Consider the following 23,141-nt stretch of genomic DNA (forward strand, 5'->3'; position numbering starts at 1 on the left):
GCAGTCGTGATTTAAACAGGTGGTAGTTTTGTAATTTTAGACATTATTTTTTTGTTTAGTATTTGTTTTGGTGAAAGCGATTTCTTTATTTAGGGTACCAGAGTATTTTTTGGTGGTCATTATATTTGGTGCCTAAATCAATTCCATGTCGAGTAGTTTTTCCTGCCAATTAACTTCTCAATTGTGCCCATTGATATTTGCGAAGCCATGATTTAATGATAATTTAGGCTGAAATTGCTGAAAAAATTGCTGTAAGTGACCTCCGTGAACTCAGTAAGAACAGTTTATATTTCAGTTGAGATCTTGTTCAAAATATTGATTGCGGTGACCGTTGGTGCGCACGGTCGAAAACCATGTTGGGCTTCGCTCAATCTCGCCTCAACCTGCGGAAATATCGCCGCGTGCAACGCAGATTCATTTTAAATATTTGACTGTGTTCTTGTTTAGCTTCTTTTGAGTTGTAATGATGGCTGCCGGTCCCCCAGCATTTAAACCCTAAATTAACTTATCATTTTAAACTTCATAATTCTTTATTGCAACATTTGCAACCATGTTACAGTATAGATGTAAATTATAATATACAATGTCTCACATGGACCCTGTAAGGGCACAGCATATCAATAGCTTAGATACTGATAACATATTATTATATTTATTGTATTGTATTTAGTAAATTATTAATATATCAAAAAAAACCGGGTCATAAAACAATTATTCTAAATACACATGAGATCATTAATAAATATATTTAAATTAATAAATTATTGTACAATATTCATATAATAAAATATATTTTTTGTTATCATATGAATGTCGATATTGTAAAACTATATTAAAATCTATCGGTTTGCTGTATTTGAGACAAAATATCAGTGGTAGGGCCCCTAGAGGGTTTGTTCGATGGGTGCCTTAATCTCAGTTCTCATCGCTTCTTTTATCATGTTTTACTACGACCATATTTAACACAAGGGGCTTTATTAAAGTAACGGGTTTATCCTAAAGGTAATGTACCTAACAACATCATGACTTACTTTGTTTTTTGCTCTAAATGTTGTTTACATCAATATTGTTTGCCATTATGCCATAGTCATATTCATTATTAAAGCGGACCCTGGCGCTATTAGGCCGGGAAAACGCTAGGTCGAAGAGATATTCGTTTTTAGGGTTTCGTACCTCAACAGGAAAAAACGGAACCCTTATAGGATCACTCGTGCGTCTGTATATCTGTCCGTCTGTCACAGCCTAGTTTCTTCGAAGTTACTGGACCTATTAAGTTGAAATTTGGTAAACATTCGTAAGTTATGACCCAAAGACGGACATGTAAAGGATAACTCACGTTAGACCGGGCCGTGGCCGGGCCGGAGCTTCCGGAGCGTTGTTTTCTATGGAAAGCATTACGTCATGACCGGGGCTCGGGAGTGGCACGGATGAGCAGTGGCCGGTCATGCTATGTGCAAAGGCCTGGCATCCCGGGGCCTCCTGACAAGCCAGAGACTCAATTCTTCTCTTGGGGTGGTATTCCACTTGTTCAAGATCTGTGTCCAATGTGCATTGCGTCTCACTCTCTCATTAATCAAAATGTAAAACAGAGAGCCAGACGGTGTTTGCTGGATATTGGTTCCTGAAATCTTGAGTTTGTTTGATCAAACGGGTGTTTAATCCTGTCGTGAATGGCTTCGAAAGAGTCTTGGGTCATATGAAAAAAATCAAAAAAATTGTCGTCGTCGTAGGTCCAACCAATAGGTTGTAGAATCCAACCAAAGCTCTTTACATAACGTCGAGTATTCTCCTTTTTCCAAACGTGTACGACAAAGTGGATGTACGCCCCATTGTCTGCACGAGGAGCCCGCAGCAGCCACTTCATGTGCCATTACAGCAGCTCTTGCTGCTCTTGGGGTTAAAATCTTAATTTTATTCTTCCTTTCTATTTTTCCTGCTCAATCAGCAAAAAATCATTTGTGACATTTATCATAAACAGTCCGTTGCTCGGAGATACAACTAGTGTCGGGTAGCCCTGACGCTCCGGCCCGGGAACGGCCCGGCGACGGTGGCGCTCCTGAGAGCTCCTGTGTTGGCTCGCTCCGGCCTGCCCCGGACCGGCCACGGCCCGGTCTAACGTGAGTCATCCTTAACGTAAACAAATGAATTTTAAACATGGGGGTCACTTTTGGGGGTAAATGAGAAAATTAAAAAATCAAGTTTCTAAAACTATATTATGTCACACACCAAATGAAAGAGATCATTATGAGAATCTCAAATATATTTTTTTTGGAATTTTACAATAAATATTTTAAGTTACTTGAGTAAATAGCCAAAAAATTACCATTTATCTCCTAAACTACTGATGGGTCAAAATTTTTGAAAAAAATATACAAAATGGCTCTTTACCTATAGATTACAGGAAAACCTATTAGAAATGTGCAGTCAAGCGTGAGTCGGACTTAATTACTTAGTTTTTAATCCGACCCCTACAGATTTTTTAAAGTATAATAACTTGATTTCACTAGTAACCTACAGTAAGGGATTACCTGGTCCCAATGACCTACGATCCGATCTGTAACTCTCCATTTTCTCATGATTTCCATGGCTTATCGTATTAAAAATGTCGGACTCCAAAATCCTTGAAATTTGCTAGACTTAGTGGACTGCTATGGCTTCCTTTTAACGGTTTTTCTTACTGAGACGCGTCTTCTTTCTTGTTTTCTCATTGCTGAGGATCGCGACCACATGCACTTTAGTCGCACGTCGAATACCTCTGTTCTTCCAGATCTTGTCGAGGTTAACCATAGCACATTAGCCATGCCAACTCTGCGGCGTATCTCGGTGGTGCAACCACCGGCACTGGTTATCAACCCAAGATATACAAACTAGCTCGCTTTTTCGTAATCGCCGATCGCCGAGTGCGTCGGTAACTGGGTGAATGCCCTGTCTACTACCATTACTTTTTTCTTGGAATGGTTGATCTTAAGACCTCTAGAACTTTTATCTTTAATTTTCTTCAGAAGAGCCGCCATTTCTTGTTGTTATTCCCGTCAGGCAGGCGACAATAGTAGCACAGTTTGTTACCTTTCTGATCTTCGCTGGCGGTTCATCTGTATCCTCTCCGCGTTCGCTGCCTTCCCCACGCACAATAACCTCAGGTAATGAGTTGGATTCCTCATTAGACGTAGCTGTGCTGAACTTCCTTTTTTCGTTGGAGACGAAAGGGCTCGGGGCTGCATTGTCTCGCCTCGGCCACTGCGCTAAACTGGAATCGCTTTCTTCAGGATCGTAGGTGTAAGGTGATGGAAAAACTCCAACTATGGAGTTGGACTTGTTGTCATCGTTGGGGAAGCTGCCGTTGCTGTAGTCCCGGGGCGTGAAGGTGCCGGAGTGCTGGAGCCGCATGGGGGAGGGGCGCGGAGGACGGGGGAGGGGGAGCGGGGCGGGGAGGGGTCCTCGACGGGCTCGAGGATGCTGGGGCTGTCCCGCGCGGGGAAGTAGGGCGGTGAAGAGCCCATGGTGGAGCATAGGGACCTGAAATTAAAGTACCATGGTTAGTATTTTTATTAGAGTTTTGCTCATATTTTTACCAGCTCAAACAGATTTTGCTTGATTAAGTATTTTTATGTATAATCATAATCTTTATTAGACGTTTATAATAAAAAATCGGATAAGTACGATAGTCGGACTCGCCCACCGAGGGTTTGTACTTCCGTACCCAAAGGGTAAAAACGGGACCCTATTACTAAGACTTCGCTGTCCGTCCGTACGTCTGTCACCAGGCTGTATCTCGTGAACCGTAATAGCTGTAGACAGTTGAAATTTTCACAGATTATGTATTTCTGTTGCCTCTATAACAACAAATACTATAAAGTTTTAGGGTTTAGAAGAAGGGACAGAGTGATAAATATTGACATAAGAGAAAATACCAAATTCACAGATATTTTACATAGAATAGACCCACTAAAATGGAAATGGACGGGACATATGATGCGCTCCAAAGAAGGAAAGTGGAGCAAGAAATCACAAACTGGTACCCTAGAGGATATAGTCGCAAAAGAGGACCACAGTTCTGCAGATGGGAAGACGAAATAAAGCTAACAGCGGGATGTCCTGCGGGACCTCCTCCTTTTGAAATCTTGAAGTCGGTTAAAAATGTATGCTTGAACGTAACGATTCAACTGCCACTGGGCCACTGCTAAACTGTAAACATATTTAGGGCACATTGACAGGAAATCTTATTCTATAGCATGCAATGCAATGCAAACCTATTATGTCATAATGTGTGAAAATGTTTCTATGGAAGACAGATTGTATACAGAACTTTGGTGCATTAAGTGAAAAGATGAAACTGTCACGTGCGTTGTAAGACTTGTAAGAATGTTTTTGTCATTTAGTGTGTAAACGTATTTAAATGTAATGATAATGATATTTTTGTCACACTCAATTGTAAAGATATATTTGACCTCGACTGTACATAAGACAATTGAAAATCACAATAAAACAAAATACCTATATGTATACAATATACAAAGGCTTACCCTTATAAGATAAGGCATCTTTTCCAGTTTTTTTTAAGCAAATGTGAGTTGATATGCTTTTCTGAATCGCTTCAAAGTCATATTATCATTCATTCTTGTTAGATGGGCCTATGAAACTGGGTCTCTAGAGTATTCGCACATCAATATTTTCAGATTTTTCTGGACTTATATACAGTTTAAGACGCAAGCAAATAAGAAAGGACGATGGTCGCAACATTAGCCCGTTAGTTTTACTTTTCTATTCCACTGAGATCACATGTTACATGAGCCCGACTTGTGTTTTCGTTGCTCGTAAGTCTTGTCATGACTGAGAATTCTGCCTTCGTATCGTATGTGAGGCAATGTAAATTCACAAAGAAAAAATCCTACTTCATATACCTATCGCTCTCTCATCTTTCTTGTGCAACTTAATAATTGATGTATATTTGACAACTGTAACATATGTATATGATACAAAAAAATCCATATTGTAATTCAAATACCAACTTGGAATAGCTAATTAACAACACTCAAGGTCACGCCGATTTCACGCCGATCATTTATCGGCGGCGGCAGCGTGGTAAAAAAGCCCGGCGGCGCGCCGGCGCGGCGCACACGTCTAGCACAAAGGCGCTGCGAATGTCCTCACCTACCTCCTCCAACCCAGGCTTTAGGACCGATCCTTTCTCTATCCATGCCGAGACGCTGCGATCCATGTGTACCTCAGGATGCCCTAACGATTTGGTCAGCCCTGTCAACTCCAGGGAGAGGTGGACATCCGGGCTTTTTTCACGGGAATCCTGGTGGCTATTCTAATGAGCCACGAGTTCTTATACTGGTGCATCAGATCGTGTAATGAATCCAGGAAACTGGGGCTTTCCGAGGAAAAGGTGGATGGACTGTGAGATGATATGAAAGTTTTGAAACGAATGCGAGTGAGTGATGAGATGACGGGCGAGAGAGGTATGGAAGAAAAAGACATGCTGCGCCGACCCCAAATGAATGGGATAAGGGCAAGCGAATGATGATGACCTTTTAATCCAAGTGTGAAAATAAATGCATCTGTAAATTCGTCTCTTAGAGACGTGTCATAATATCAGCCTGGATTATTTAAATTAGCGGAGTGAAGAGAACAATATGCGCGGCGATCGGTCCTCACCTACAAGGTGTAGCATTCCTGGTCGGAAATAGCTACGCGTAGGCGGGCCATTAACTCTGTTATTTGGGAAACCGTAACAAACGCAGAGCTGCGAAACGTTTACGAACATCGATTCTGTTGCATGCTAACTAATTATTTATAAACATACTTAGTGTATTACCTACTTTACAAAAATAGGTACAAGTAAGGTACCATTAATCTTGTTTTTCCAAAATGACGTTAGAAGTTGATGAAATAACCAAATTTGTAGGATTTTTTTTGTTAAAACTTGTTCGAGGACTCCGATACACTCTCGGCACACCCCCCACCCTCGAGGACTTTTAGTATGTTTATCTGGACACCACAAGGTATAACAATACCAATTTTGAAAACTACACGAATTATTAGAGTTTTGAATGATTCACGGTTAGTTTCACTAGACTTATATCGGGACATTATCGGGTTTTATCGGGAGCTCACAAATAATACAAAAGGTAATCACGGTCTATATCCCGGTCAATATAAGTACACGAATTATTTCCGCAGATTTTATTAATTTTCTTAGGTTAATAGCAGTGAAAACATAAATTAGAGAGAAGGGCCACGACACACTAGCGTCTTTTGAGCGTTTGTGTTTAGTTAGCGCTATAGAAAATGGCGACGCTGCGCAGTTGCGTCAACGTTGCGTCGAGCAGCAGCCATAAAGTTGACTAGACGCCGGAGCTCGGGAGACGCTAGTGTTGGCTCTAAATTCTGTCAGTCTGAAATCAATGTGCCGCGGCAGGGTAAGGTAATTCCGTTCGGGATGCGTAGCAATTCTGTATGAAATAGTTGTTACTTATTATGTGATGTACACAAGTAAACTTACCAGCTAAAATCGACTTCCACGTCTGAGGAATAGATGCTCATATTATATATAGTCTTACTGGTTTCGGTTCCCCTTTTAACCATAAATTAGGTACCTCATATTTATTCTTTATCTTTAGTTGCCATTCGTAACTTTCAGACGATTAAGTAGCACATATTGTTGTTTTATTTTAATTCTGCCACTTTGCAGTAACAAATTTTCTGTCATATTTGTAAATTCTAGTTATTTAAAATAATTAATATAAAATTATAAATATGGCTAATAATAGTGATACACTGATTTATTGATAGTGATGGGTCACGCGTCACGCGTATTTATTATTATTTGGGCGCGGTGTATAGTAAAATGCGCTATTTTGAAGATCAGATTGTGTGGTTCTGCATGTTGTGTATCTCTGGAATATCGCCTCTTGCGTGCTCTGCTAACACTGAGAGAATCATCTGTGTCGTTGATAATCAAATCAGAAGTGAAGGAGCTTGTTAAGTCACTATCACTATGTTCAATATACAGCGATTATATATCCAGATTGTGTGGTTCTGCATGTTGTGTATCTGTGTCGTTGATAATCAGATTATGTGGTTCTGCATGTTGTGTATCTCTGGAATATCGCCTCTTGCGTGCTCTGCTAATACTGAGAGAATCATCTGTGTCGTTGATAATCAAATCAGAAGTGAAGGAGCTTGTTAAGTCACTATCATTATTATTAGCCATATTTATAATTTTATATAAATTATTTTAAATAACTAGAATTTACTCTACGGCTGTCAACCAGAATTGCCAGTAAGGCAACACCGCTGCAGTACGGATGCAATAAAATATTCGCTTATCCTACGCCTCATCGATGCATAAGAAATGTAATTATGTGAAATACTTTCATTCTATGTTTTTTTATATATACTTAATTTATTGTGCATTTTATATTTCATTATTGTTTTTTATTTTTTCGCTTTTGTTGTTTAGTATGTATAGAGTTTTTGTGGTAGTTACTTACTTTTTTGTCTGTGTTTTTTGTTTGTGTCGTTGGCGTATGTGTCGCCACCAACTCACAGTCCCCACTGAAAACCAGCGCCGCGGATTACCGCGGCATTATGCTAAGTGGGGTCCTATTTTAGCGTCCAATGTTTTTTGTCTGTATGTTTCCTTTTTTTTTCATATATGTAACTGTTGTGGCGTTAAATAAATGTATTTTCTTTCTTCTTTCTTTCAAATATCCGTGTCATTGTCGCTGGCATCGCTGTTGATGTCTGATTCTGAATTTTCACAACTGTTTTCTAGACGATTGGTGCAGGATTGACCTTTACAGCCTACAACCACACTGAGCACCGCAGTTGGTTTTACATTTACAAAATAATGTTTTTAAAATGTGTTCCGGGGCAGGTTGCAACTGTGTTGCAACTGGTGTAAGGTAGATATGCTGCAAAGCCCAGCCGTATTCTTTAGGATCTAGATGATTTCCTTGCTATAACTGAACTTGGTAGTACACCCGTAGTGAATGTTGACGAGTGGCGTCTTTTGTTGTAGGTAAACTGGCCAAATTTATTTTGTTTTTTTGCAAATTAATTTTTTGCCAAATTTCGCGCGAATAAAAAAAATTCAATATCGTCAAAAATTACAGTTTAATACATATCGTCTGATCTGATGTCAGAGGGTGTTCAGAAAAAAGTGTAGGTAAACATTTTTAATCTTCCGCCACGTCAAAGCTGCCCCGATCTGTGTAGGATCCGTTTTATCTTCCATCCTGTAGGCCCTCCTTCCTTGAACGAATACTTCGACCAAGTAATTTCTTTCCCGGTGCGATAATTCAAAATGGCCGCCGCCCCGCATACCGGTATTTTCAAAAACGTTTTAGCGCTACAGTTTTTCGATCCTTTAAGCCTATATTTCTCAATTCATTCTAGTTAGTGACCTGGGCCCATAACCAGATAAAATAAGAATGAAATGTAGGTTTAAATGAATTAATAGAATTTATTGTTAACCAACACAGAACATTACGTGCAAGCCTAGCAGCGCCATGACACACAGAATAATAGAGCGAGAAGCTAATACACCTATCTCACATAGAACATATACCTATACAACCATATCACATTGTTTACAACAATAAGCCATCACCAGCAACTTGGTTATAATAAATATGATAAGCTTATGTGGACAGAAATTGCTGTTCTCTTGATTACCAATGTTTTTTAACTATGGTGAAGGACAAGATGTGTAAATATACTAAATATATATATTAGATTCATAATAGTTACCTTGGCCTCAGGCGTACATATATCCAGATTGTGTGGTTCTGCATGTTGTGTATCTCTGGAATATCGCCTCTTGCGTTCTCTGCTATCATCATCTGTGTCGTTAAAGATGTCATCTGGAAACAGTTGTTATATTTGCGGACATTGTTTATGAAATGTCTATGATCAGGATGCAGATCCATTATCAAAGTGTAAAGCGGTTCAGGAGACGTGTGTAATGCTTCGAGCTGCACTTTACCATTACTGCAACACATTCCATTAGTTTCATCTTTCCACTTGAGTGCATTACACAACTCACACTTATAACTCATGCTACCAATTTTTCCAATGTTATCACTATCGTAAGCTAGGTCAGAATCGTAAGACATTTCTGAAAGTTGTTTGTTTTGCCATGGTAGTGTAGTGACCTGATTATTGTATCTGGACTGAGCTGCTCTATGCACATCTGAGTTTATATGCTGATAAACAGCAGCAGCCTGCCTGTGCACATTTTGGTGTGCTTGCTGATAAACAGCAGCAGCCTGCCTGTGCACATTTTGGTGTGCTTGCTGATAAACAGCAGCAGCCTGCCTGTGCACATTTTGGTGTGCTTGCTGATAAACAGCAGCAGCCTGCCTGTGCACGTCTGGTTGTGCCTGCTGATATTTAGAATCTAAATTTTAGATACAGCTTTCCGATGTGGTGTAGAATTTATTTCAAAATATTTTTTTTGCGCGCATTTCTGACCGCGTTTAGAAATTTTTTTTAGTTTCGGTACATTTTGTCGATATTGTAGGTGTATCAGACAGAATGATCGACGATTACGCAGAAGAAACCGAGTCTGAATCGTTTGAGGACAAAGAAATGGCATCCAGTACTTCAACACGTCTCGAAATTATTTTCTTGGCCATAGATTTATAGGCTTCGAAATGACCCCCTGCTACATGCCCAGAAAAGCGAAGACGCTAGACAATCTGGTAGTAGTACCATTTTTAAAGTACAATTTACAATCACGATAAACTTCAAACACAAAGTTGAATGTTCTTCCTGCTGCCACCAGTTCACATTAATAAATGTAAACGGTTGAATCATATCGGCCTAATACTTATCAGATGTATTGTAATTGTCACCATATCCATTATTGGACATAATACGGAACTCATCCCAGTGCTGTAAGTACAACAAAATTGACAATTTGTTTACGAACTGTAAATGCCATTTTTTCTTTGCCGAATATCAGATAACTAATGGATCTGCAAAGGCAAGCACCGCCGTCCCCTTTAATTAGCACGATGGTTTGACAGACCATCTGTCCTTCAATATTATGTAGGTACTTACGATTTTTTGCATTTTACTTAGAATTGGAACCTAAACTTATAAGAAGCAAACAGACAACCACCTTCTTGCAGCACCTTGAATGTACTCAATACGGATGCAGGAAGTTTCCCGATGACTTACACTACAGGCCGTGTAGCCTAAGTATACTTCCGCATTTCGCCTTTATAAAGTTGTGGAATAGGCTTATAATCTGTAGTCTTCTTTTTCTTCTCGTGTCGATGGTTTCGTTCGTATACATTTCATATTAAGCGGGACCAGAAGGTAGCGACGCTTAACGCCCTGTCTGTTGCATCCCGTAGATCTTGCTCGGAACATGTGTGTGGGTTCGCTGGGCAGGACAGCATGTGTCTCATCGTTTGGGGAGCCGTGCCACATACGCATAGGGTATGTGCGCCGTTTAGGCCGCCCCACCTTACCAAATTCTCTTTGCTGCGGCCAACTTGGAAACGCAGTCTATTTAAGGCTTTCCAGATCGGCCATGGTTGTTTGTATCCGGCCGGGAGCGTTTCGGCGGGACGGACGTAGTCATCGGGAGGGGCGCGAGTACTTTGCCAGTGTGCCAGCCGGTTCTCGGGTGGCGGGACACTGATAGCGGTAGTGCACCGCATAAAGCTCTTTCGGCTCTTGAGACGCGACAATGGTAGCTTGTGGCCGTGGAGAGGGTGTCTTGGGTCTTGCTCCTGCTTGAGTTTTTCGACAGCGCAGGCCACCTCCCTGCGGGTCTCCGGGGGTGCTATATCCGCCAGGGGGTAGAGCTTACTGAGCAGCGTGGGTTTCAGACAACCGGTGATCGTGCGGCAGGTGTCGTTGAGTGCTGAAGAAACTTGTCCTGCATGGGGGGAGCGGTGCCACACCGGGCATGCGTATTCACCCGCCGAATAGCAGAGTGCTAGGCCGGTTGTGCGGAGTGTGTGTGCAGAGGCACCCCAGTGCGTTGAAGTAAGTTTCCTCAGCAGGTTATTTCGTGTTGTGACCTTTTGGCGTGTTTTTAGGCAGTGACTCTTAAAAGACAAAGTTCTATCGAGGGAAATTCCCAGGTACCTCGGGTTCGGGCAATGCTCAATGTTAACGCCGTCCCAGATTATATTGAGCGGTCGATTTGCGTCCCGATTTCGCAGGTGAAATGCGCACAACTGTGTTTTTGTAGGGTTTTGTTTTAGGCAGTTGGCTTTGTAGTACCTCGATTGACCGTCCAATGCCGTTGACAGAGTTAATTCAGTATCCTCGAAGTTGTTGCTTTGAACCGCTATTGCCAGGTCATCCGCGTACGCGAACCGCCGATAATCTAATATGCGAACCGCAAATAATCCGATAATCTGTAGTGACTGTTTGTTTTAATTTGATTAAGCTTTGTTCGATGTCTTTTGACTGGCTGAGTCCGGCATACAATTATGCTCTTTTTCTCTGATAACTTGCCTTTGTTCTGGATCTAGCACTATCAAACCACTGCAGACTCCAGTTTTGTGGTAGTTCCACCATGACTGCTCTCCATAAAATGGAAATTTGTCTGCAAACTTGATGATGCCTCGTTGGTTGAATGCATGTTTATTGTTTTAGCAATGATTTGCAAACATATAGTACATTATTGTCGAGGCTCGGAAGTAGCTACTTGCTGGCTGAGGATTAAAACGAATCCTCGAATCCCAAGGTCGTCCGTTTAATTGAATCCGAAGCCAGCAAGTAGCCTTCCAGCCGAGTCATATATAGTGCTTTTCTCAAAAATGGCGCAATAAACACAAATATAATAGAAATATTTTACAGAAGCAACGTTATTATGTATATATTTTCACAGAAAAAAGTAAAAAGATTTGCTTTGCCGCCTTTTTATTTTTTTAATTAAAAATAGAAGTTTATTTTTCTGCTGAAAATACGCCAACCTATTTGAGACACCAAAATAGTCGCGGTACCAACATTGTAATAATAAGTACTGATCATCTGTTTGGCTGTTTAATGGACCTATGCCTTCATTTGATATGGCCACTCCAACTTTTAAAAAGTTTGGAACTCGACAAATAATGGAATTTGTATGCAACATTGCAGTCCCGAAATCGAGACTGCAATGTTTTTACTTTTTAATTTTTTGACTGACCATAAACTACGCACTTCGCGACCTACTTTTTAACCGGCAACGTCGATTTTGCCGTCCATTTTTGAGAAAAAGATGTTAATTTAATTATAATGAAGTTTTATAATGACTGAAAAGCTCTGTCTATGTCACTGTTGAAAAACGGCCTGAATGTTACTAAATAGTTCCAGTACTTGTAGATCGTGCATAATCCAATCTAAAGTGGTTGTTGACGAGGTATTTTCGATAAGATAATTCTTACCTAAGTTTTAGAAACTGTAAACCCAAGTTTTATACACCGGTGCTAAAATAATCATAAACAGGACTGGCAAGAAGGCACCCAAAATAAATAATTATAACATTGGGAAATAATGGAACAGAAACGGTGCTTTTAAGAACAAAAGTGAATGCGAAATTATAAATTCGGATACATAAAGATTGAAAAATTATGAGAATGGGATTGTTACTACTGGGAAAAAAGCAAACCGGGTAATAAACTACAGAAAAAAAAGATTTTGGCAAAAATATCGCCATACTCGCCATGACTACCTACCTGCGAGTAATTTTATCTTTTATTTTACGTAAGCTCGTGATCCTCGAAAATTCGATTGAAACATGTCGAGCTATTCGACTTAATAATACATGAGTGACCCGTTTCAAAATAAATTTAAATATTTATGTTTACGTGAGCTGAAGCTGTTGTTCGGCCAGTCGTAATGAGTTTGGTATCGTATTTTCACGTCACAAATATTTAGGATAGTTGGCAGCGACGGCGCTTACGAATCTCAGCGCTCTAAGCTTCGAATAAATCTGATACGCATAGCACGCGTTAAACAGTTTTGTAAATCTATTTTTTAATACAGTTGCTCAAAAAGTGCTACTTTTCGTGGCTGTTTAGCGTGCGGAAAGTTGGTTTTCGCGAACTAGTGCTTTTTACTTTTCCAATTTTTACTTGTTCCAATTCATGACTACTTATTGATGAGTGTTAATATTAGTTTCTTTTAAACGTCGTAATTAACATAAAAACCTACTGTTAATGTAAGAATACAAAAAAATATGCATATTTCATATTTTATTACTTACCTCTTCATCATTATAAGTATTATAACACGTTTATTTTTTAATGTTGAAAAACCGTTCTTAATAAGTTGTCTGAATGGAACGGAACGCCTGTCAAACAAGAGGCGTATTTTCTTACTGCAAGAATGTTTTAAGTTTCCAAAGGCAACATTCGATATTGTTTTTGTAATAATTTATAATAACGATATTTAGGTAATATTAGTACAATGTTTTAATATTTACAATTGTTTCTGTCTTATAGAACATGCATTTGAAGTGGGTTCAATAATAATAACAAAATCTATTCTAGTCGAATAAAAGCTAGAAAAACACCTCTTCATAATGTCAATGATTCCAGGCCATAAATGTTAAAAAAAAAAAAAAATGTCAATGATGTCACAGAATGAATAATATAAAAGTTTCGAATTCCATTCCTTGCTTGCTTTTGTTGCTTTTCTTATTATTTCGCAACTGTATTAAAAAAACGTCGTTCGATACACGTGCGGAAATGTCATTCTTCACTCGTCCCGAGTCTTGTGAGATATCTCGGTACTCGTGAAGTAATGACATACTTTCCGCAATAGCATCGAAATGTACTATTTTTATGAACTACATTGTTTACGTAAGGAGTGGTTCGGGAAAAAAGTGGCGGCACACTATGTGGAATTTTCATTATATTTTGTGATAATTTTTAAGCAGTGCATTTTTTATAGTAATCTGTAGATACTATTCTATAAAATAAAATACAATCGTAGTTTGATGACCTAATTTATGCCTTATTAAACTTTTCAATATTAAACTTTTATGATTGTCACACTGAGGTTAGCTACATGGAATTTCTACTTTTGTGTACTGCCATTTTTACAGAAATTTGTGTCCCATAGAAAAACCTCTGTGAAAGGTTAGATTGGAGAGACTTCCTGACTACCCAAGATAAAATCCATTTATTTGGTATAACTTATTCTTAACATGATATTCCTAATAGCATAAAACAAGTTGTGAAAATGGAAATGCAATTGTGGCATTGTAGAAAACGGCAAATCAAGATTGTCAAATTGCGTTGTTCAAAAGTTTTCTAAGTACATTGCAATAAAAATGAGAAAAATTAAACAATCTAATATGACTTTATTTTTTAACCGACTTCAAGATTTCAAAGGAGGAGGTTCTCAATTCGGTTGGTTTTTTTTAAATGTTTGTTACTCCATAACTCCGTCATTTCTGGACCGATTTTAAAATTTGTTTTTTTTTAATTGTAAGTATATATATACAGATTGGTCCCGTTTTTGTCAAAGGTCAGTTCTGATGATGGGATCCATGAGGAATCGAAGGAACTCCTCAAATGTTAAAGGCATACATATAGTGGTTTTAGTATTTTCATCAACAAATCAAGCACTTACATTTAAAAAAGTGACATTTGATGAAGTGAAACTGCTGATGATGATCAGAACGGAACTCTTTAATGACGCATAGTTCACGTTTGGCGATTTGTCCTCTTCGTTATGTTTGTTAAGCAAGTTAGGTTTTTAAGAAACATTTTTGTCAAGCTCGAGTTCTAATGATGGGATCCATGAGGAATCGAGGGAACTCCTCAATTGTGAAAGGCATACATATTGTGATTTTTGTATTTTCATCAACAAATCCAGCATTTACATTTAAAAAAGTGACATTTGATGAAGTGGAACTGCTGATGATGATCAGAATGGAACTCTTCAATGACACATAGTTCACGTTTGTCGATTTGTTCTCTTCCTTATGGACCCAGACCCAAACTTGGACCCGGACTCGGACCCGGACACGGGTCTGGACATGGACCCCAACTCGGACCCGGACCCGGACCGAACTCTGACCCAAACTTGGACCCGGACATCCGGACACGGACCCGGACTCGTATCCGGACCCAGACCCGGACCCGGAAATGCTACTAGGAAAGTGGGTTAGGTTAGAACTGCGACCCTTACAAAAACGAAATGCTACTAGAAAAATTGGTGGTTTTACCTCCTTTTCTACATAATTAGGCAAAAGATGCTGTCTTTTTCATTTCATTGTCTGGAATCTAAGAGTGCACCATCAACAATAAGTGAACTTTCAGCGGCATCCCCCATTGAAGACGGATTTTTTTTCTTAAAAATTATATTGTAAATGCTGTCCCAGAAGTAAAGAGACAACTATCAAAGTCTTACTGGCCGAAAGTATTATTAAAACAAAATAAAAGTTTTGGTGTCGTTGCATCTACGATTTCGTTATCTGTCATTTAAAGCGGGAATTTCGTTATTGCACTTGCTAATAGGATTATTCAGATTTTCCTTTATTTAACAAGTCATATCAAAAAGGATATAGTAAAACACTCTTCAAGTAAAAGCTAGACAAACTATATAGTATATATATAATAACTAGAGACCCGTTGCGGCGTCAAAACGCCGCTAGAGTATGGCTCTAAAAGTTAGGTTGCCTGTCCACTGGAGTGGAGCGGTAAGCGGGGAAAAAATCCAGCAATAGAATTAAACAATTATTATTAAACACTCAGTTTACTCACCGTCCAAAGCGACTGACCCATTTACTCATTTGTCCTTTGGAAAAAGGAGTAGTATACCTACCCTTTATTGAAGGGTAGGTATGCTAATAGGTTAACGGGATGTGACTTCTATTATTATTATTTTCTACCTAATGTGAAAAAAAAAATTTTTTTCACGTCAAATAAATAATAAAACAAAATTATTAGGTACATAAATTTTCATTCTTGTTGGTGTTTGAACTTCTTTGATAGCCGATATAATGGTTCCCTGTGAGAGTCTCACAAACAGTTTTCGCTCCAATAAAATTACTTATAGCTTTAGCAAGCTTAGTTGCATTTTCATTGCCTATTAATCCCTCGTGCCCTGGGTTACAAATTTGACGTGTATAATGTATTTATTTTTATCATTTTTTTAAAAATAAATCATTGAATTGAATTAAATTGATAAACACCAGTTGAACTATGTTTTGCTTTCCAAGCTTGTTCAAAGCTTGGACGCCATTGTATACCAGTTTAGAGTCTCCTTTGGGCAAGGTTATAACATAGTTATAACCCTTTAAGTACAGCATGACTGTCGCTGAATATATAGATATTCTTTCTTTGGGTCTGTCTAACCATATTCTCTTGTGCACAGGCAATTATAGCGTATGTTTCGGCTTGAAACTACGGCGCCCTACACTGAGCATAGTCTGACACGCTCTTGGCTGATTTTTTAAAGGTATGTCCGAACTAGCAAATTATGTCGTAAGGGCAGCATTACGTTTCTCTTTCAGCTATTGGTTGAGAGGATCTGTAAAATGCCGAAAGAAGGATTTGAGCACATTCTCTCAACGCAATTTGGGCGCACTTCTCTCAGATTATTACTTCTGTAAATATCATAAGAGTATCGTATAAATAGCCAAATAGTCGAAAGAATATCAAGCATAGATATAACAAAAATAAAAAAAATATATGATGAAAATGATATCAAGTAATCATAACTCGAATGCTACTAGTTCTATGATAGTCATCAAAATGCCATTTTCCCACACAAGCCTTATACAAGCCGGTATGAACTATAATCTCATTTCATTCGACTTATTAATCGTAACGCAATATAGCAGCGCGGTTGCAATTACTCGACTCTTTGGTCATTTGAAAATCGTGACGATGACGGTTGACAGGTTTGGAGTACAAGGAAAATAAAAGTAAAAGGAAAAGTATTTGCTTGTTAAATTTTACGCCAGCCGTAATGACATTAGGTAACTCGTGACTCTAGGTCGTAGGTCTTACTTTCATGTGCGGAATTAAAAGTTTTGTCTACATTCAACAATCTACAATACCCTATGGTACTGTACATCGATATCTAAATTCCTTAAATGCTAGTTAAAATTTTTAATGGGCTGCAAGATTTTTCAGTAAGTACCTACTTAGAAAATTAGTCAGAAATAATATGAATTTAAAAGTTTCAATGAATTTGCCATTTTGTCATCTCACTTGTCATCCTAAAAGCATTTACTCAGCTTAATTAACCACGTTTAATTAACCTATTTTACCTATTGCATTTTTTTTAAATACTTAATTTTCTTTTTAGAGCGTTTTTGTTTGCCTCTTCCTCTGCCTCTAGAATAATATGACGTTTAATAGTTATTATGAACACGTGACGTAAAATATCATCGATATTCGTTTTATAATGTTGAGGACATACCTTTAAAAAATCAAACCACGGCTTACATTCTGTTTGGAGAATCATGACAGTCAATTCTCGTATCTTATCTAAGTGTAAACTTTCACCAAGAAAGGATTTACAGCAGCCTGCTGCCCTTTCCTCTGCTTTTACAAGATTTAAACTCGCATAGTTCAAACTGGTTTTGGTTTGGCTGTATTCTTTTAATTCCGTAAATATGTGTACGGTTTCGCTTCCCGGATTCGACGTTAATAGAGCGTTACACTTATTACAGCTATTATTCATTTTTTTATAAGGAATCCGCACACATAGGCGCATGCTTGTGCCTCCGAGGACAGTGTTTCTATTTCATCACTTGTATTATCGGGGTGTTCCTCTGTTTGGTCATCATCAGTAATGTCGTATTCATAGATGTTTACGTTCTGAGCGTCAGGCGTTGTCAAAAAGCTTTTCATATTATTTGTCAGAATTGCACCGTCATCCTCACAGTTTTTATTGTTACTAGAATTTTTTAGATTTGTTATTATGGCGGTCTTAAACCCCGCTATAAATTGTGATGTTGTTGGATTATAATTTGATCCAAAATTATATCTAACACACCCAAAAAAATTCTCAATAGGATCCTGGTTTAATCGTCGAGTGGATAGGGACTTAATTCCTATTTTGTTTAGGTTTTCCCAGAGCCTTTCCACTGCAGTAATCGTTCAAAATTAAATTAAATTAAATTAAATAATTATTTATTTCAGAAATTCAATTTCCATAATATATTAGTTACTGGACTTTGATTTATGTTGAATAGAAAAAAAGTACTCCTTTTTATTTATTAGTCCATATAATTAAGATATACTGTAATTGCTGTTTATTTAATAAAAAACACAATTTAACAGGTAAAGTTAAACCAAGAAATAAAATAAAACACACAAGCTATAAAATATACTTACCTACAAAAAACGAACGCAATTACAAAGAAAATACCCCTTCTAACAAGTCGGACTGCGGCATGGACCCCATGACACTGGCGGCGTTACCTCTCTGGGTCCCCTGAGGTGTCGACCAGCCGCGCCGACAGTGCTCCCATGAATATTTTCATGTCGGCTGACCAGGGACCCAAAGTCTCAACCGCGAGCGCCGCAAACTCATAGTCGCAACGCTGAGTATTTGCGGCGCTTGAGTACTTGGGCCTGGTCTGCCGCAGCGCCGGCCCGAATGCGGGTCCCCTGAATGTGGGACTGTGCAAAGGTGTCGACACAAGTTGCGTCCCACACCAGGGTCCTTCCTACGTCCTACTTTCTTTCCACGGCACCAAAGTGGCTCCGTCAGGACGCTTGCCGTCGTCCCTTGCCATGCCCACGGGTTCTAAAACCGCAGGCACAGACACGGTGGCAAGCGCGCGACGTACCAAATCGTTAATGGTGCCGTGGCGGAATATTCGGCCGGCGCTTTTTGAGCATGAGAGGCCATGGCGGCCCAACTGGTCCACATCCTTGCCGCAGACGCAAGTATGAGGAACACATATTCTGGACCCAAGCCTCAAGCATATTGCTATCCTTAAGCTACTTGGGTCCAGAATAGTGCCGATCTGTCTAGATGGGAGAGCTTTTAACCAGTGGCCCGACTCGCGGGCGGAAACTGCTAGAATGTGCGCACGTTCGAAATCGTCCGGGCTGTGTTACTTATTTAGTTATTTAGTTACTTATTCTATTAACTCTTAACCTATGTTAGTGACAATATCTATGTATGTAATCTATGTATACTTTAACTATTATAAACATGTAGGCTACTCCAGTATTTCCAGAAAGCGCCATCTATCCTGTCTGCGACTGTGGCTAGCCTAAACCCAACCCGATTGCGATGGCGGATTTCTAGCGTTCAAAAATTTCATGTCTGTGACAATTTTTTTCATTTCAGCCAAATACTTTAAATGGGGACTACGAGTGACCACTACACTGTTTGTACTATATTTTTTTCCACGTCTTAGGTCTTGTGAGTTTGCATTAAGTGCATCAAACAAGTCATCAAACTTCTTGAGCAAGAACGCCGTTGCGTGAGCTTCTGCGGGCAGTTCGTCTGAAACAATTTTAACGTATTCCTTAATATAATTTTATTACACTGGTAATAACTAATCAATCAATGGTCATCGAGGAATATTATGTAGGTACATTAATGGAATAATTGCCACAACGCGATTGGTTGACGAGTTCGCATCACGCGCACGATTGGTCGCAACTAGTTGCGTTAGACTGCACGATTGGCTCGAATTCGTTTGCGTGACACGGCTGTACTGACACCATTCTTAGTGCCCCGTGAGGCAAGTCTTTATGAAGTAATATATAAGTCAATCGCCATTCCTTACCCATTTTTACTTACTTACTGAATTTTCGCTCGGGATGACATTTTGGTCATGAAAATTTGTTCTATTATTTCAAGTGCCGGAAGTTTCGCCGATCGCTTTTTGGTGAGGGAAAACATCTTGAGGAAACGGGACTTAATTGCTAATAACGTAGGTTGTTTGCTTGATTTTAACATTAATTATTTATTTGTATAGAAACTTACTTGTAGTTATTTTAGCCAACATACCAGCCGTTACAGAATGGCTAAACACTTGAGCAGCAAGTTTGACCCTCATTTTTTGCTTGGCGTTTGGATTGATATGTCTCTCAGTCAGGGCAGGTGCGTACACGAAGGGGGATTTTGATTGTCGCTATCATAAAACTGTTTTATGTGCTCCCATTTAGCTGTACCTGTAAATTTATTTTTTAAGATAGGTATACAACGAGCTCGTGAGGAACCCGAACAACACCACGCATTCCTGAGGTCATAAGGAGAAGAAATAAATGTTATGAATCTAAGTCGAATTATGCAATGGATGAATATATAGTATCTACTGGAAGAGACGTGGGAGGTGGGGGAAATGACCGAACGGGATGGTCTTAATGGAACAGGCATAAATTATGAAAGCATTTTTGCTAAAGCTGCAACGGAAAATTTAGCTCGGTCAATCAATAGCCCGGGGCCCCTAAAGATCCTGCGTCCCTACAAATATTTTCAACTATAATTGGGTCTCAGGTTAAGGGTCTCCGGCAAGCTCGGTTCTCCATACGAATGTAGTTCCGCTCTCATTTTAAAACGACTAGCTAGATTGCATTGAAACTTTGTACTTACAATAAGATAAGGTATATCTATGTCTGTAATTAGTTAATGTAGCTTCAGATACCCTAGTTAAAAAAATACAGTGAATTTAAGTTTTTCACACACAACTTGTTTTTGCTCTAGTTCGTTTATTATATAAACTAATTTCAGATCTAGATATACCTCATGTAATTGTATGTGGAAAATTTCATTACAATCCAACACGTAGTTTTAAAATGAGAGCGAAACTACGTTTGTATGAAAAGGTGCAATTCGGCCGAGCTTGCCGGGTACTCTTAATGGGAAGAGTCCATTTTCGGCAATATTTTTAAATATAACAACAAATACTAAAAAGTACGGAACCCTCGGTGCGCGAGTCCGACTTGCACTTAGCCGGTTTTTCATTATATTATAGAACTTGTGAGGTAATGAACTAATGAATGATAATCCGACTGACTTGAGGTAACTGGTTGCTAATAATATGTATTTTTTTTCCTCGCAAGTGTGTTGAAAAACGTCGTATGAAACGCGTGTGCATTTGGTCATTACACACATCGACTTTCTTATTGCGCGCTCGCTTACAGGTCGCGCGCACAATATCGCCTCGTGTACAATGTGTAAGTGTATGTCCTGACTATCTGACGAATTAACCGGGTTGAAAACCTCCTCCTTTTGGAATTTTGAAATCGGTTCAAAATAAGTGCATGTTTATATCGTATGTAAGTATTAATGTTAGGTAAAAACCTACCTCTTGAATTAATACCGAGAGTCTGTCTGCGGTCGACGATTTACCCGAAAAATAAAAAGCCACAGGTTGTTTCCATGCTTTTCTTAGACCACATAACATGAATACTAAAGTGTTGCAAGCAATTATCTCGTTTCTTCCGTGGTTGGTTCCATGGTCTTGAAAGCCATCAACACAATCCAATCGCGCGTTGTAATTGAGATGTTTTCTAATTGCCATTTCGTCAAACACCAGGGTACACATTTTTTCATCGTCTGCAAATGTTTCGGCCATTGATTTCAATCCAGCGAAGACCTGTTGGTTGATTCCCGGCTTCATGGGGACCTTATTCAGCAATTTATTTAATGTGGACGGGCATGGTAATGAAAAAATTCGTGCAAGCAGACGGTAGCAAGACTTTTGATCTAAATTATACTGTCTGCCTTGCTTGGGTCTTTGGCAATTTAGAATTTGGCTCTCGAGCAATAAAGCAAACGATTGACTTAAATTTAAATTAAACAATGTTCTGACGGATTCGTCCTTGCTTATATTTTCAATATGGTTAATTTTTTTTCCTTCAATTTTTTTCTTTAATCTTTGAATTTTTTTAACTTTATTTCTGCAAATTTTGTACATCCTTTTTTTTAGTGTCCGACAGTTCGCTAATTTTGGTTTTATTTATACGTTTTAAAATACAATCTCGTTTCTGCTTCTCGGTTTTATTACTACATTACGTTAAATACACCATCTGTGAAAATTTCAAGTGTCTAGCTATCACGGTTTATGAGATACAGCGTGGTGACAGACGGACAGAGAGACGGACAGACGGACAGCGGAGTCTTAGTAATAGGGTCCCGTTTTTACCTTTTGGGTACGGAACCCTAAAAATGGCTTTGACAGTAACCCAGACGTTTATCTCATTTCTACCGGCCGAGCTGCTTCACACGGCGATTTCCTTGCAGGCCGGATCGTTCGTGTGGACCCGCCTATTGATAAGAATCAGCACAATAGGCTGCCTTATTTGGAATGATAATTATTAAATTAATGACTTGTAAAACCCACTGTCATCATAATTAAAATAATATTTACCTGTTGTACAATTGAAGCTGCTGATATGGTGGACTTTAATAAATATAAAGTTTTGACAACATATTCTGTTGTCCCTGGTACTGCATACCGGCTGAGGACTGTCCTGTTTGAATCATTGTAGCAGGAATTTTCAAAATGTCTTCCGCAAACAACTTTGTTCTTATCATAAAACATTTTAAGAGATTTTAGTGATGAAGACCAGTCTTGATCAGGCCAACAATATGTAGCCCAAGCTGCTGCCCTATAAATAATTTATTCGCGTAAAAACACCATTTAAATACAATGTTTAATTACATTGGAAACTCGAAATAGTACGTCGTATAAATAGACTAGCGATTCGCCTCGGCATCGCACGGGTTACACAACACCTTAAGGGTCACGGCAAGCTCGGTTTCCCATACAAAAGTATTTACGCTCTCATTTTAAAACAAGTAGTTAGTTTGCTCTGAACTTTGTACTTACAATAAATAGGATACGGTATATCTATGTTTGTAATTAGTTTATGTAGCTTCAGATACGAATTTGTTTTTCATACAAAACTTTTTTTTGCTCCTTTTCGTTTGGTCCACCTGCCCCTGAAAATATTATTTAGGTACCTTAAAATATTTGTTCCCACTCCCGGTTTAGGAAAGCGATGGAATTTTATTGACATGTCTTCTGAAGCCGTGGCCCCGCATTTGGCACATTTTCTATGGGCATTGCCGTAGTTCATGATTACCAGCACCTAGGTATATTCTGGTTCAGTGATAAATAAAATTTGCGCGTCGATGTTCAGCGACAGCAGTTGGACAGCGACATTAGCGACATTGACAAAGATTATAAA

General features: G+C 38.9%; 1 protein-coding gene across 1 annotated transcript in view; it reads right to left on the reverse strand.

Annotated features, from left to right (window-relative positions):
* Positions 1–2,339: 2,339 nt before the first annotated feature.
* The window catches only part of LOC134754442 (uncharacterized), a 47,500-nt gene continuing 26,698 nt past the window's right edge, over positions 2,340–23,141 (reverse strand). Inside the window, exon 2 of the mRNA XM_063690770.1 lies at positions 2,340–3,516. Coding sequence (XP_063546840.1) covers positions 2,989–3,510 — 522 coding nt within the window. The 5' untranslated portion in view covers positions 3,511–3,516 and the 3' untranslated portion in view covers positions 2,340–2,988. The remainder of the gene's footprint in view (positions 3,517–23,141) is intronic.

Source organism: Cydia strobilella, chromosome Z (genome assembly GCF_947568885.1).
Source record: "Cydia strobilella chromosome Z, ilCydStro3.1, whole genome shotgun sequence".
In the NCBI taxonomy this organism is placed as follows: Eukaryota; Metazoa; Arthropoda; class Insecta; order Lepidoptera; family Tortricidae; genus Cydia; species Cydia strobilella.